This window comes from Myxine glutinosa, chromosome 13 (assembly GCF_964187855.1).
Source record: "Myxine glutinosa chromosome 13, kmMyxGlut1.1, whole genome shotgun sequence".
In the NCBI taxonomy this organism is placed as follows: domain Eukaryota; kingdom Metazoa; phylum Chordata; class Myxini; order Myxiniformes; family Myxinidae; genus Myxine; species Myxine glutinosa.
In genome coordinates, this window is record NC_136273.1 from 50,644,835 (window position 1) to 50,661,260 (window position 16,426).

Below are 16,426 nucleotides of genomic sequence, written 5' to 3' on the forward strand. Positions count from 1 at the left end.
GAGCTTTACCCACCAGAACACTTTGCACTAACATAGTCCAGGATTCCACAGGCCATTTTAGCATTTGAGCCACTTCCTCAAAGTGTAAAAAAAAACTTGGCTACCTCCTTTTCATTGAAGAGTGGAACCAGCCTCACATGCCTGCCAACATCCCAAGTGTTCTGACTAGTTGTCGAACTAGCCAGCATGGATGCTACCTCTCCCCGTTCTCTCATTAATTCCAATTCTTGAGTTCAATTTCCTTCTGAGACTCCATGTCACGTTCCTTTAACTCCCTTTCGGCTCTCCTCTCCTCTGCTGTTTCCTTTTCTCTTCTTTCTTCGAGTTCCCTTTCAGTTCTCCTTTCCTCTGCTCTTCTCTCCTCGAGTTCTCTTGCAGCTCTCCTTTCCTCTGCTTTTAACCTTTCCTGGCTCTGCAGTTGCATCTCCGTTTTCCGGAGCTCCACATTTTCTTTTTCCTCGGGTAACCAATCCAAGGCTACCTCTGTCCATGTTCCCTGTCCCACCAGAGATTCTACCACCAATGTCTGCATCTCTGCCTTCTTCATACTAACTCGGACCTCCAAGTTAAAATGTCTGGCCAATATCAAGAGTTCCGATTTTTTTAATGCTTGGAACTGTGCCTCATTAGGGGATGCCACAAACTTTCCTGCGTCAAACACAATGGTGACTATCAGTTAACACCTGTTAACCTTCACACAAAAAATTTTCCAAATTTTTTTTTTTGAAAAATTTGGGAACGTTGGGAATTTTTTTTCCAAATTTGTGAATTTTGGGAATGCTAGGGAATTCTATCGCGGACGAATGTTATCAGGGAATTTGCTCCCGGACGAGTGTTATTAGGGAATTTTATCCCCGACAAAGACCCAATTTCGAGCCCCCGTGTCAATTGGACGAGCCCCCAATTTCTGTTATGTGCTCCTCCCCGACTCCCTGGTCCCTTGTCCTGGTCCAAACGTTTAATCCCCACCCCAAGGTACCTCCGAGCCCCGAGAGGAGTCACTGCAGAAAAATGTGTTATTCTGTATGTCAAAGATCAATGGTGAAGCCACACCAATTGTTACTCACAAACAAATATTGTATTAAGATCACACCAATAACCATACAACAATAATATGAATCAACAGTTAAAGTACAATCAATATTCTATGATGGTACCATCAGTGTTATAATATATAACTCACTGTGCTCCAAGTGAGTGAAACCAGAACATCCCCAATGTCTCTTTTTCCCGGCTTCAAGCCACAGATGATTCGCTCCAGCGATCGCTAGAACGAGGTCCAATCGAAACCTGAACCCCGTTCAGATGACGGGCCCGGTCACACCGCCAAAACAGCAGAAAGGCGTATGCGGCCGAAGCGGCGCAAAGAGTCACGTAGTCCAAAACTGCATAAAGCAAACTCGAGGCGAATGGGAAATCCAAAGGCGCCACTGCGTAAGGCAAACTCAAGGCGAATGGGAAATCCACAGGCGCCCTCCAGGTCTGAACTTTCACAGCTCAGTCGGCGAACCGCAAATTAATCTTCCAAAAGCCACGGTGCACACACACACCTCAGATACGTCTGAAAGTGGTGGAAATGGCTGACGGAGCAAATACCTTGCTTGACGCGCGAAGCGCACGAATCAAAATGGCCGACGGCTCGGTCTCGTGGCGCACCAGCACGGCGATGATTCTCTCCTGAATCGATAGCAAAACCTGACACGCAGGTTAATCGGTCACAGCGATGCAACTCGGAATTCCTTTCCCGGAAACCCGAAAGTTCACTTGTGACTCTTGCTCGCCAACGTTCGCTTCAGAACTTCAGAACTCGAGTTCGCAACTCGGCTTTCTTGTCCGACCTCTCTCGCTCCGCCCTCTTTCTTCTCTTTCCGCTTCATCGACGTCCGGTTCCTGTTTCATTTTAAAACATTCCTTGTACCTTTTGACAATAATCATTGCTATTTCCCTCAAACAACAATAGTAATAATACATGGAACCAGAAATGTCTCAAGTGGATGAAAGCCACCACAACGGAAGTGATGAATCAGTAACATTATGACATCGTAGGCCAACTCCACACTTTGCTTACTGACTTTCTCTACTCTCATCGGCAATGCGATGAGAGTAGAGGCAACAGAATCATTCATCTCCTTTCCCCGTAAAGGCAGGAGTATGCTGCTAAGGAATTGTTCTTGACCCCTTCCTTTTCCTAATCTTCATCAATGATCTCTCTGACTGGAAAATCTCTTATCTATTTGCTGATGACTCCATCCTCTGCTGTGACATCCTTTATCCTTGAGATAGGAGGCAGCAGCCTCTTCCCTCTTTTCAGACCTTGATGAAACCACAATCTGGTCAAACACTTGCAATGTCTCTTTCAATCCTGACAAATCTCACTTTCAATCCTTTCAATCAAATCAATTTCAATCCAAAAGGGCCGTATGGCAAACGCTCCCATCTACTTTCTTAATAATCCTCTTGAGGAAATTCAGTGACCTAAACTCCTGGGTTTTGAATAACTATCAGCCATGAGTTTTCTTAGGCAAAGCACATTTTAAAGTTGGCCTCGAACGCCAGCCTCAGACTGGGCTTCCTCCGTTATACAAAGTCCTTCCTTGGCAAACCTGAACTCATATCCACCTACAAGGCCTTCATTCACAGCAGCTTGATGGAGTACTGTTCTCTTCTCTGGGCTGGTTCCCCTGTCTCAAATCATGTTAAGTTGAGTCTATGGGCCGATCACTTTGTCATCGGAGACAGGTCGGTGGTCTCTGTCTTCTACCGCCTCCTTTCCGGTCGTGGACCCTCTGTTTTCCTTACTTTGCCCTCTTTCCTCCCACCCCCCCACCCCAAGGTTTCTGTCAAATGTAGTGCTGTCAGGTGGAGTAAAGTTTATATATCATAAGCCCTGCTGTGCCACATGTGTTTCCTTTGATCGAATTTAAATAAAAGCATTGAACACTGTTATTGAACCTGTGAGCAAGCCTAGTGGCTGGGTTAAGATCTTAGAGTCTTGAGTTTGAGCCCCCTGTCATACCGTCTCCAGGTGGGTTGACTCAGCCTGTCGTCCTTCCAATGTCAGCAAAATGAGTACCACCTTACTGGAAACAGAACATGGCGCACTGCATCAGTGGCATAGCCGCTCTCACAGCAATGATGCAAGCTGCATACGAAATAATAGTAATAATAATTGAACATGTAGGCACACTTATTGAGCTTTGCATTAGACGGGGCATCACATTTGAAAGTTTTAACCATGTCAATGTGGATTTCATGCTTTTGTCAATTTTTTAAAATATGCAAGCCCTCAAACTCCTGAATTGGTTACTGAAACGTTTAATACTTCTAATTGAAATCTGAAGGTTTAAACTCCAATTTGTCCAGGTGTTTGCATTTCTGAAGATTTGCAGTGCACGTAAATGTGATTTTGTATTCTCATTGTTACGTTTATTATTATTATTATTATTATTATTATTATTATTTTTATTTTATTTTATTTTATCCCATTCAGCAATACCAGGAGTTACAACCAATGTTACACCCACAACGTCTCTGAGCTTTGGGGACAAGTTCAAAAAGGCTGCTGGGACATGGGACTGTGATGTTTGCCTCGTGCAAAACAAGCCTGACACCTTAGCTTGTGTTGCCTGCACTAGCCCAAAGCCTGGAAGTAAACCACCTCCTGGTAAACCTGGAACTAGCTTATTCATTTAACTGGAATGTAGTCCACAGGATTGTTTGGATTTTGTTTTAATTTCTTATTTTTATTTTATTACTTTGCAGTAAATTCATTCCAATTGAAAGATAATTTACACCGGTATACTGTCCCCCTCTGCCACCACCCCCTCTGCCACCACCCCCTATGCCACCACCCACTCTACCTCACCATGCACACGCATATGTAGAGACATACACACGTTAATTTTTTTAAATGGTGCACAATTGAAAGCCTTTGCCTATTTTAAATTTCATCTTATTTTTAAAACATAAAAAATAAATAACCTTGTGAAGCATGTCTCCACATTTCCTCAATGTCGATAGAATTCAACATAATGTCTGGAGCCTTCAACATAAAGCCTGGTGTTGGCTTAGCGGTTAGGGTGCCGGCTTGGGATCCTAGGATCCTGGGTTCGAATCCCGGTCGATCGCTGAATTAACGCCAGGGGGGTTGACTCAGCCTGTCATCCTTCCGAGGTCGGCAAATTGAGTACCAGCTTGCTGGTATGAATGATCACGGTGTGTACCCCGATTTAGAATAGGTACACCGTATCCCTGCGCATCGTAAGAGGCGACCAAGGGTTGGCGTCAGGAAGGGCATCCGGCCATAAAAACATTGCCTCAAACAGGGAACCATGAGCTCATGGGGCCCGCAAGGCCAACCCCCGCTCTAGCGGGGAAAATGGCCTTTTAAAACGATCATTCATATTCATATTCATTCATTCATAATGGCTGAATATTAATGATGTCATTATTGGACAATTTGTCTCCATACATATAACTATTATTGGTTATAATTTATTTTAACACCATATGTTAATACAATCACTTTGAAATTGTCTGTCTGCTTTCGAGAGAATATATCTCGACTGCAAGACCCTGGTTTATGCCAGTGATGCGTTTCTGAAAAGTGAGATGAATAACGAAACAACGAAAATCGAAGCCATTTTTCCTGTAAGAATAAGGGGGAATGCGTTTCTCACGTCGCCACATTTATTTTGCTTTTTACCTATTTTTTACATATCGCTTTTTATCGCTTTATGTTATTACCCTTTTTTTTGGGTTAATGACAGTTTTATTGAAATACACATGAATTTAAAAATAAAATTTACCAGACATACTGTCGTTGAAGAGAAGTTTTGTGGAAGGAGAGGAAGATGAAGAGGCAGGAGCAGGATTGGCAACTGCCAGCTTTTCTTCAAAGGAGGTCTTCACAAAGGCGCCAGGAGTGCTCTGTCATTGCCTGTGTCGTGACACGATACATTTATTTGTAGCAAAAGATTCTGTCCTGCACTATCTTTGCTGCCTTTGCCGACCTGTCCCTTAGCAAACCACTCTTCTTGAAGATGTTGCATGCCACTTTGGTGTGGTCGAGGCTGCAACAAAGTCTTTGATGGTGAGTTCCCTGTCCTTCGCAGCAGCTGCCTAGCTGCTGTCTAGCCTAGCATCATTATTATCGTTGTCTCCTGTGGCCCGCTGCTCATCTAACTCCTCGTCAGTGAGCTTTTCAGTGTGCGATGCCAGCATCTCTGCAACATTGTCCTCATCAACCTTATTGAATCAGACATCCCTTGCCAGATTTACGATATCCCTCTGCACAGCTATTACATCAAAGCCGGTGGTCATTAACGGCATCGGGAAGATCTTCCTCCATACTGTTAATACACCGTGTAGTGAGTATCTCCCAATGACTCCCAATGGTATCCACTATGTTCATATTTTTGAAGCTCTTCTAGAACTCTTTCAGGGTGTACTGTTCACCTGCCATCTTCTGGGCAAGATTCAACATCGTCCTCCTGGTATAATATCTTTAATGCCTTGATAGTCTCCAGGTCCATCGGCTCAATCAATGACGTGTTTGGTGACGAGAACTCAACACACATGTTTGGACAAAGGGTTGTGTAATCCAGGTAGAGTGTTGTTTCATTACCAGGAGAGGTGTCTTGAAGTCCATATTTTCCCGCTGGCAATGCTGTTTGAAGGCTGGCGTTGCTTAATCCACAAGCCCACTCATTAAAAATATGTTGCGTAATCCAGGCCTTGTGGTAACTCTTCCCATCTATGACAGGTAGACTGGACTTCACGATCCCATTCAATGGCCTCAGCTTATCACTATGATGTGCAAGCAAGGGCTTCAGCTTGCAATCCCCTCTGTTTCCACCCAGCAGAAGGGACAAATGATCCTTGGAGATCTTGAAACTAGCAGCTGCCTTCTCGTTACGGAAGATGAAGGTACCAGATGACATTCACTTCTAGAACAGGCCCGTTTCGTCCATGTTGAAAACTTGTTTGAGAGTACCTGCCTTCAATGACTTTAAGCCTTTCCAGGAATGATTCGGCAGCATTATTGTCAGCACCATCGGTTTTACTGGAAAGGCAGATGCAACAGAGATTGTACCTCTTCCGGAAGCAGTTGAACCAGCCCTGACTTGCAACGAACTTCCTTCTCCTTGATGTTATTGACTGAAGAGACTCTTTGCCTTCTCCATTGTAATGAGCCGTCCAACTGGCATGTTGGACTTGTTCAGATCATCTATCCACATGGCTAGCAAATGTTCCATATCCGCACATACCTTGTTTTGTAGTTTGGTTATCTGCTTTGATGATAACAGCATTGCACATTTTGCACTTTCTCAAATGATGCCAGTATTTTTAGCCACGTCGCAGACGCTGGTCATAGAGTGCCCTCTGCTGTTGTTGTTGTTGTTCTTCTTGTTCTTCTTCTTCTTGTTCTTGCAGAGAAGACAAAACCTTAAAGCTCCACCCATTCTGGGAACCATAGCTCGACCCATTCTGGGAGAGCCTTCATATAAACGAATATCCACCATTTTATTAACTCGCATAGCTTTGAGGCCTGTTTTGTAGGCCCGTGGTGTCTTCCTCTCTCACACAATTTTATTTCAAATCAAATTCGATATATCATTTCATTTTTCACAGTCGCTAACATAGTTTTAGACTCGGTTGAAAAAAAACGGGAAGAAAATCCGATGAAAGTTGCCCTTTATAGAACGAAATGAATTCTCAAAGGCCTGTAACTTCAAGTCCATTGAGATTTTTTTTTTTTAAATCGCGGCATGGTCAGTCATACACCGCCCGAAATAAGAGACGGGAAAATGCCGAGATATATATATATTTTGTTTAAATCGCGGCATGGTCAGTCATACACCGCCCGAAATAACAGATGGGAAAATGCTGAGATATATTAAAAATTCGTCCATTTGATGACAATCGTCACGATGAAATATTTAATTTATACGTCGTCACAATAATGTGGAGAGAGGAGCATAGCTTCGTTCACGTGTCGCCACACACGGGAAATTGCCGAGATATATTTTCACTTTGCACAAAAATAACATCAAGTAATCGAATCAATAGGAATGTCCTGTGCCTATAACATCGACGTTATAGGCACAGCTGCATCTAGGCATTGTGTAACATCGACGCGGCTTTTGTTTTAATTAAAACTTTTTGTACTTGTTATATATGGAACACACTGTAGTCGGAGGCAAACTCAACAAGCCAGCAACACTGGCCAAACTCAACAAGCCAGCCACACTGGTTCAAAACAGCTGTTCACCACCATCTCTTATCTTCCCCCATCCAAAACCTTGATCTTTTCTACCCCCACTAATTCACCCCAGATCCATCTTGTTTGAAATTCCAACTTCTTTCCTAGAAGTCTTGGCAGTGTCCATATGTTTTATACCTCTCCCACCCCCCCCCCCCCCCTTCCCATGCCTTCCCCCCAAAGCCCTCTCCCTCCCACAGTTCTCTCGATGTCTCCATGTCTCTCGGTCCCTGCTCTCAAATGTTGTGTTTGTGTCCTTCCCCCTCTCTCCCCATCTTGTCTACCGCTCCCTATGTTATTTGTTTTGTGTGTCTGTTTGTCTTTTCTGTGTGATTAATGTTCGCTCTTTCAAGAGCCTCGATCTTGTATACAAAAAAAACAAACAAAAAAAAAAAACATCACCAGCATGTTCTCAAGTATCCATTCGATGAATAACCTCCAAGGTAACACTTTTATGCTGCCTATTTGCCACAGATACATTATTGTCACTTAAAATTCGCTTATAAGGGAGGCATGATGGTTAAGGATCACAAAGATAGACTGCACGCCTCGAGAGCGAAACAAAGATTACAACAAAGATTTTTAATGACGCAAGTGCAGGGTGTGATGCCGAATAGCACGGCGTGGCCTTAACGTGACGATGGATTTGGCCTCCCCCCATGCAGTTCTTTCTTGTAGACTTTGTAAAGTTAATAAACTTTCATATCGATAAATACATCACATTTAGTTTAAAACATGTTTGAGGACTTTACATCAGATTTCTTCCTCTCTCCTTTTTCTATCTAAAATTTCTGTGAGCATTGCTCGTTCACCACGCTTCTGTAAATATCACATGATAATTGATAAATGTTGTCGTTTCAATGCTATATATTGATATTATTTTATTATTTTAGACAAATTTTGGCAGATAAGAGCCAACAATGAATACTTGGAAATAAAAACACCTTACAATCATGTCAAAGATCATTAATTTATTGGTTTTAATGAGTGTCTACTGTATTTTCTTTCCTAATAAATAGAACATTTTAAAAAGGACAAAGTTAATGATTTTAATAGATGTTCCTTTTTGGTGGCATTTCTTGGGTTACTGAGAGCTTGTATAATGCAACCTGTTACTTTACTCTTTGTTTTGCAGTTCAACAAGTTCGTTTGAAACCTGAACCGTCTCCATCACAATTCAAATTTGGCATTTTGAGCGATGCGGCTCCACCAACCATCGACGTGGCTACCTTCAAATCCAGCAAGTCTGGCGATTTCAAATTTGGTTTGCATCCAGAGACACAGACTGACACACCCACCTTCAGCTCACCATTCCAGTTTGGTGAGCAGACCAGCAACTTGGTCATTACAACCGATGGGAAAGCGAATGAGGTGCATATTGGCACGGCGCTGGGATCTCTCACTAAGCCAGCGAATGATGGTGGGTCTGTAAAAACTGGATTTGAAAAGATTGGGAAAAGCACGGATGTTGCAGAACCCACATCCATTGCAGCAGTGAACCCCATCCAACCGGTTTATAGCGGGTTTGGTTCGTCTCAGAGCAATGCCTCTCCATCTGTTGCGAAAAGCCTCGGAGCTACTCAAGCTCAACCAGCTTTTGGTTTGCCTGAAGACTTCACATTTGGCACAACAGAAGCAAGTTCACGTGAGTAAAGATTATTTTCTTTGACATTTCTGCCATACTTTGCTGACTGTGGGTGAGCTGGGTATCATCTCTTGCCTTTTCCAAAGATCTGGCACTGCCTGGTCAGCCCCATGCAGTCAATATATCTACCATATTTTCTGGTGTATTAACTGCACTTTTTATCGGCAAAAACGTTAAAAGTTAGGGGTGCGGTTCATACACAAACGTATAAAAAACATTTTTTTGCATACTTACTTGAGGCTCGTAGTTGAGCTAACACACAGAACATATAATAAATGGAGTGGGAGACTAGAGGGGTAGAGACAGGGAAGCACAATAACTAGAGAACAGGGACATCGGGAGATCTGTGGAAGGGAGAGGGCTGGGGTGGGGTACACAGGATAAACAAGATGGACACCAGGGAGTTCAGGAAAGAAAACTGAATTTGATGGAGGTGGACTTGGGGTGGATTAACGTCGGTAGAAAAGATCAAGGTTTTGGATGGTGGTGAACAGCTGTTTTGAAGATATGGAGGGAGGAGTGGGATTGAAGAGAGTGTGGGAGATTGTTCCAGAGGTATAGGCTATGAGCCGAGGGGTCGACCATGCTCAATCAGAGGGAGGATGGCTAACAGTTATTTTTGGCAAGGCCAAGGTCCCTAGTGCTGAAAAAAATGTGATAGCAGTGTGAAACTCTTAGCCGTATCTGCGTTATCATCACATTTGTCAGATCACCCATTTATCGCTTTTCGGGTCATTTTTCCCGCTTAAGATTTAGGGGGTGGGGTTAGTTTTTTGGCTCTCAAATAATATCACGTGTATATATCAGCTAGTGTGGTATATCAGGTAAAAGGTTATTGAATTACCTTTCAAATGATGTATAGAAAGTGCCTGTGTGATCTATAGTAACCTCTTTATAATGATTATTAAAACATAATTATTTCCACCAACTCTCAAAACTTCATCACAAAATCCCCAATTTTAGGAACAAAAATAGGCAAAAATCAAAAGGTATGTAAAAGGTATGTTTCGATTTGAGACACACATACAGTATAATTAGAGTCAATATCCTCACACATATGATCATGATGTGCTATGAAATTCAATGCAATATGTGTAGACATGCTAATACGAATGTTGTCATCAATGTCAATATTTTCATTATATTTTAGGTGATTTGCAACCATGACAGCGGTGCACGACATCTAATGTATTTCTCTTTGTAGATTTGTTGGTGCAGAATACATTTTTAAGCAACTATAGCAACTGATGCTAATTTGTAGTAGTGGTGGTGGTGGTGGTGGTCTCATTCGATATTATGTGTCTTTCCAGGTGAGACGGTGGTGGTGATATTGGTGGTGGTGAAACAGAGTGTACCGCAGATAGACAATTGAACAAATACTTGCAATGGAGATTGCGATCACTCAGAAAGTTCCCAAGGACGTTTGTATCATTCATAAGCTATCGTTAGATGTCAAACCAGAAGATCCGCTCATAAGCCCTCAAACATTTGATTCGTGGACTACATTGCTGGATGCGGCCAAAATACGGAACCATGCACCCATTCTCGACCTTGCTCAGTCGCTGCCAGAGAAGGAGATTACCCGAGTATTCTACCACAGGCAGTGCAGGAGCATGTTCACCATGAAGCGAGATTTGGAAGCACTGAAACGAAAAGCTGAATCCAATTTAACCGACGATGCTGCTGCAACATGTTCAGCGAGCAAGAGACAAGCCAGAAGGGCATCTTCGGAATCACGCATCTATGAACCGGATTGTATATTCTGTGGAAAGACCAAGTGGTGCAAGGGAACGTCATCCCGTGAAAAGTTGAGCAAGGCTGTTGATCTGAGAGCAGATGAAACACTGCGAAACAGCGCCGTGCGTAAATGTGACACAAAAATCATGGCTGCCACAAGTAGAGACATTGTGGCAGCTGAAGCACGATACCATTTCTCTTGCTACAGAAGTTACACGAGACCAAGCACTAAAGATGCACATGACAGAAACACGGCCGCCACAAACGAATCTGACTACACTGAAGAAGAAGCATACAATGAGTTGCTAGTATACATCCGGAACCATATAATCCCGAATAAGGAAATTGTTAGGATGACAACGCTGGTAGAGCACCTACAATCGATAATGACATCAAGAGGGTTGCATGGGATAAGAACTGCTACAAGAAAAAACCTCGCACGGAAACTGGAAACTGATCTTGGAAATAGCGTTCACATCTTTCAAGACAACAGTGGAAAACTGATTGTCGTACCTGATAATGTAACACTACAAGATGCTGTCAAAGAAATACAAACACTTAAACAACAACTGAGCATTTGGAAAGGGAAATCATCAAACATGTCCAAAGTCATTGATCAGACATCGACACACATCAGATCGATGATAAGGAAGGATAACAAACCAACTCCATGGCCCTATCATCCAGCCGACGTCGACAATGACTCTTTCGTCGTTCCCGTCTATCTCCAGCGCTTTATGCTTGGCCTCTTGACTGGAGATCCGGAAAACGAGCTTCCATCAAACAGGGTCATCATGCTGATGCAATCTTTCAGCCAGGACATTATCTATGTAGTGAGCTGTGGACAACAAAAGCCTCCGAAACACATGTTGCTCCCATATGCAGTTAAGACTCTCACAGGGAACATAGAACTAATTCGCACATTGAACCATCTTGGACATGCAATATCCTACCTACACTGGAGGAAAATGACACTGCACTATGTCTTCAAAAACTTGCAGCAAACTTAAATGAGCAAACAGTCCTAGCAAGCAGCATCCAGCCGTATGTATTCACAAACTTGGCATGGGATAACATTGATAGACTGGAAGAGACGCTGACCGGGAAAGGAACAACACATCGAGTCAATGGCATTGCAGTGCAGGCCAAAATGTATGGACCACACCTTCCAAAGGAGCCACTTCCGAAGATCGAGAAGCTCAAGCAAAGAACAGTCTGCATAACAGAAGAAACACTGCCTGTCTACATTGCAGGTGAACGTGTTGGACCTCATCCACTACAAACATTATCAACAGCTGCAGCGGAAAACAAGATGGCTATGGAAGTTGCTCAAATCAAGAATCTTCTTTGGGTCATTGCCCATCAGGTGGACCCAGTAACACAAAAAACACCAAGTTGGACAGGATTCAACATCACCGTCAGGGCATCTATCAGCGTCTCTCAGGATATTGTTAGATATATGCCTACAATAAATGCACCAGCTACAGAGATGTCCACAGTCGCAGAAATCTTGAAGCAGTCTGAAAGCGTCCGACAGATCCTACACTTGCAGGACATCGTCGTCGTCATGGATCAGGCCCTGTATGCTAAGGCTGCCGAGATCGTCTGGAAACACACAGACACATATGCTAACATCGTACTTCGCCTCGGCACGTTCCACACAATCTGCAATGTGATGTCGATTCTTGGTGCTCGTTTCCAAGATGCTGGTCTTAGAGACTTTTGCATCGAAACAGGAATCGTCGCAGAAGGCTCACTCATGTACGGTATTTATCAGCATACTACGCACAAATGACAAACCTTCCAACGCAGCACCCTGGCATCTTCCAAGCATTCTCGGATGGGTACTTCTCAGTTCAAATGTCAAAAAGCAATCCGTTTGGACGCATTCCAGTTGACCAAACTACTGAGGTCACTGTCAACAAAGACACACAGACACCAGGTGGCACTACCAGGTTCAACTTGAAATCTGGAGCAGTGAAGCGCTACTATGTCACATCCGAACACAGGAGTGCGTTTCTCCGCCAGATGAGGGAAATGGTGAATGTGAGCAACACACACGTACAACACGCAGATCTGCAGCAAACACGGATCAAGAAAGATGAGGACGCTGTATCATCACTGATAACTCTGATCCAGAGTTGGGTGAACCCATTCACTATGGCCAGCCCTCTCATCAGTATTTCCACCGCACACGCAGCCCCTCCAAATATTGCCAAGGATCTGGAGAAAGCATGGGAAGTCAGACACAAGTGCTACACAAACTTCAAGATTGAGCGACTTGAGAGCAACCCACCAATCAAGAAATTCCATGACCCTTTGCAACTGAACAAGCTGAAGACTTTCAGCAACCTCACTAAGAAGAAGGAATGCAGAAGCAATGGCAGGGCAGTAATTCTTCAAGCAGACAGAGCTCTATTTGGTAGAATTATTGTGATGGCATAGGGCCGAGATCTTCACATGGCAGAGGTGCTATCTCATCCTCTAGGTCCCTTGCCATGGGCCCTGGCGACACCCGAAGGCCTTCTATGGAAAACCAACAAAGCTGCCCTAGCCACGGCCTTGCAAAGGACTGTGACCCCGGCTGAAAGGATACCCGACAATTCGGCAACAATTATTGACGGGATGCTGCTTATACAGAAGGTGGCAGGTGATCAAACTACATTTGCCGAAGTGGCCATGATTGTCCTATCCATGGCCCTGAAGGATGGATGCAGTAGCCAGAGGATCGATGTCGTCTTTGACACCTACAAGGAGACTTCCATCAAAAACAGCGAACGGTTAACCAGGGGGGAAGAACTTGGACTTGAGCTGAAAAACATCACGGCATCTCAAATTGTAAGGCAATGGCGCAAGTTTCTCAGCTATGTTGGGAACAAGTCAAGTCTTATCATGTTCCTGGTCGAAGAGTGGAAAAAACCAGAGTACATCAGACGCCTACAGGGAAAGGTTCTCTTTGTAACATGCGATGACAAGTGTTATCAGATCACATCTGATGCTAGCCAAGAAGTAGTGGCCCTGGAAAGTACACACGAGGAAGCAGATGGTCGTCTGTTCTTGCATGCTGCCCATGCTGCCGCACATGGATACCAGTCTGTGCTTATTAGCTCAGATGACACTGACGTACTTGTCATTGGCTTGGCATTTCATACCAAGATTCATGCCAAGTTGTTTCAGAAATGTGGCACCAAAGCAAGGGCTAAAATCCTAGACATAGGGGAAATAGGAAAGTCAGTCGGCACAAATGTATGTCAGGCCCTAATTGGAATGCATGCCTATACCGGATGCGACACAGTCAGCACGTTCGCTGGACGAGGAAAACTGACTGCACTAAAACTCATCAGAACCAACAAAGATGTGCAGGATGCATGTACACAGCTGGGAGAGGACTGGGACGTCAGTGAGGAACTGATGGATAAATTGGAGAACTTCACTTGTCTCATGTACGCACCGAAGTCGGGGACAGTGAAGGTGAATGACTTGAGATATCACCTGTTCTGTGCCAAGAGGGGAGAGATCGACAGTCACCAGCTACCTCCGTGCAAAGACTGCTTAACCAAACGTGCACAGCGAGCCAACTATCAAGCCGCTATTTGGAAGAGGAGTCTCAAGATGGATCCAGCAGTACCGAGTCCAATCGGGAAAGGATGGCACTGGGATACCCAGGATGGTCGCGTGCAGCTGGCAGTCGACTGGATGCAAGGACAGCCCGCACCACAGGCGGTTCTGGATTTACTGGCATGCACCTGTTCGAAAAGATGCACACTACCCATGTGTGTCTGCATGGCCAGTGGTTTGAAGTGCACAGACATGTGCAAACTCACCACATGTGACAACCAGAGAGTGTATGCTGAGAGTGATGACAGTTCGGCAGAAGACGATGAAGAAGACGACGACGATGACGAGGATAACTTCTGAATTGTAGAACTGTATGGAGAAAGATCATGTACATATGTGTAACAAATATGGTGTACGCTGAATTGATAACTCGTGTACTTTATGGTATGATGTCTATAAATATATGTTGCTTAAATAGAAAGTACATTGTTTTCCTTTGGTTTACTTTATGTATAGCTGGTAATATAAGAGAACCATACAACACTACAAGACTAAAAACGTTTGCATGAATATGATGTAAATTATCTCGCCAAGTTAGGGTACATCAGGATACATACATATACATGGAGTAGGTTAATCATCACATGCATCATACGTCTGTGGTATATTCAAGAACACCACATACAGTTCGGTCATAATGCCTTCATATTTTTAGAATTAGACATTTCTGACACCAATTTCAGTACTTTGTGGCCTATATATGGCTGACATCCCAATATTATATATACTATTTTTAGACCAATAATGGTATACAAACTATATACATGCTGTCGGTCAAAAATCGTAAAATATAAATCAATATATCATAAGAGCGGAAAGATATACATTTATGGATTTTAGGTCATGGTTACAGCGACTACTGTATATTGGATTTTCTCATCTTTATCAAGGTGTATGAGATTTAAGGCCCAAATTTGACTTTAATCATACTGTGTGTTTCTCAAATTAAAAAATTCATTTAATATCCGCCAAACTGAATTTTTGCCTAATTTTGTTTTCATTGGGGATTTTGTGATAAGTTTTTGAGGGTTGGCGGAAATAATTATGTTTTAATGATCATAAAGAGGTTACTATATATCACACAGGCACTTTCTATACATCATGTGAAAGATAATTCAATTACCTTTCACCTGGTATACAACACTAACTGATACATATAGGAGATATTATTTGAAAGCCCCAAAACGAACCCTACCCCCTAAATCTTAGGCGGAAAAATTACCGAAAGCGTTATTGGGGTGGTCTGACAAATGTGATAACACAGATACGGCTAAGAGTTTCACACTGCTATCACATTTTTTTCAGCACTAGGGTCCCTGGCCTTGCCAAAAATAACTGTTAGCCATCCTCCCTCTGATTGAGCATAATGTCGAAAATTTGAGGGTCTGGCTCATAGCCTAGTAGGAGAAAAGAGGAATGAAAGAATGAAGGTCTTTTTTTTTTCTTTTTTCTTTTTTTTTTGTATACAAGATCGAGGCTCGTGAAAGAGCTAACATTAATTACACAAAAAGACAAACCGACACACAAAACACAAAAAACAAGGGGAGCGGCAGACAAGATGGGAAGAGAGGGGGAAGGACACAAACACAACATTTGAGAGCAGGGACATCGGGAGGACTTGGGGGGAGGTGGGAGAGGAATAAAACATATGAACACTGCAAGGACTCTGGGGTGAATTACCGGGGGTAGAAAAGATCAAGGTTTTTAAAAAAGATCAAGAAAAGATCAAGGTCTTAAAAAAAGAAATGCTGAATTTAAATTACTAGCAACGGTTCCCGCCCTATGGGCGGGGCTCCAATTGAGAAGCCCAAATGAAAAGGAAAAATATCAGAAATTGAAGGTTCTTTTTATTTTAAACGATTCATATAAACATCCGTTGAATCATATCACACGCAAATCATCAAAATCTAAACAGCATCTTTAGAATTTCAATAAAAGCCACATCACTGTTCATATCGGTAAATATTATTCCATCGTGTTTCAAATCGTGATCGATACACTATGATCGTGATGATCGTGATGATCGTGAATCGTGATCGATAATAGTGTTCACAATCGCTATGTCGTATGTACTCCCGATACGTGTACCAAATTCCCGATATGTGTAACTGTACCAAATCAACAGTTAAAAGGATTTTGAGTCGATAGCTGTTACGGCCTTG

General features: G+C 43.1%; 1 protein-coding gene across 5 annotated transcripts in view; it reads left to right on the forward strand.

The window, feature by feature from the left end:
* Positions 1-16,426, forward strand: part of LOC137438938 (nuclear pore complex protein Nup153) — a 111,648-nt gene that overhangs the window by 76,229 nt on the left and 18,993 nt on the right. For 4 of the 5 annotated variants that reach the window (XM_078767453.1, XM_078767450.1, XM_078767451.1 and 1 more), the window contains 2 exons: positions 3,491-3,664; positions 8,400-8,909. In XM_078767453.1, coding sequence (XP_078623579.1) covers positions 3,491-3,664; positions 8,400-8,909 — 684 coding nt within the window. The remainder of the gene's footprint in view (positions 1-3,490; positions 3,665-8,399; positions 8,910-16,426) is intronic. The other variant, XM_078767454.1, reaches the window with a different exon arrangement.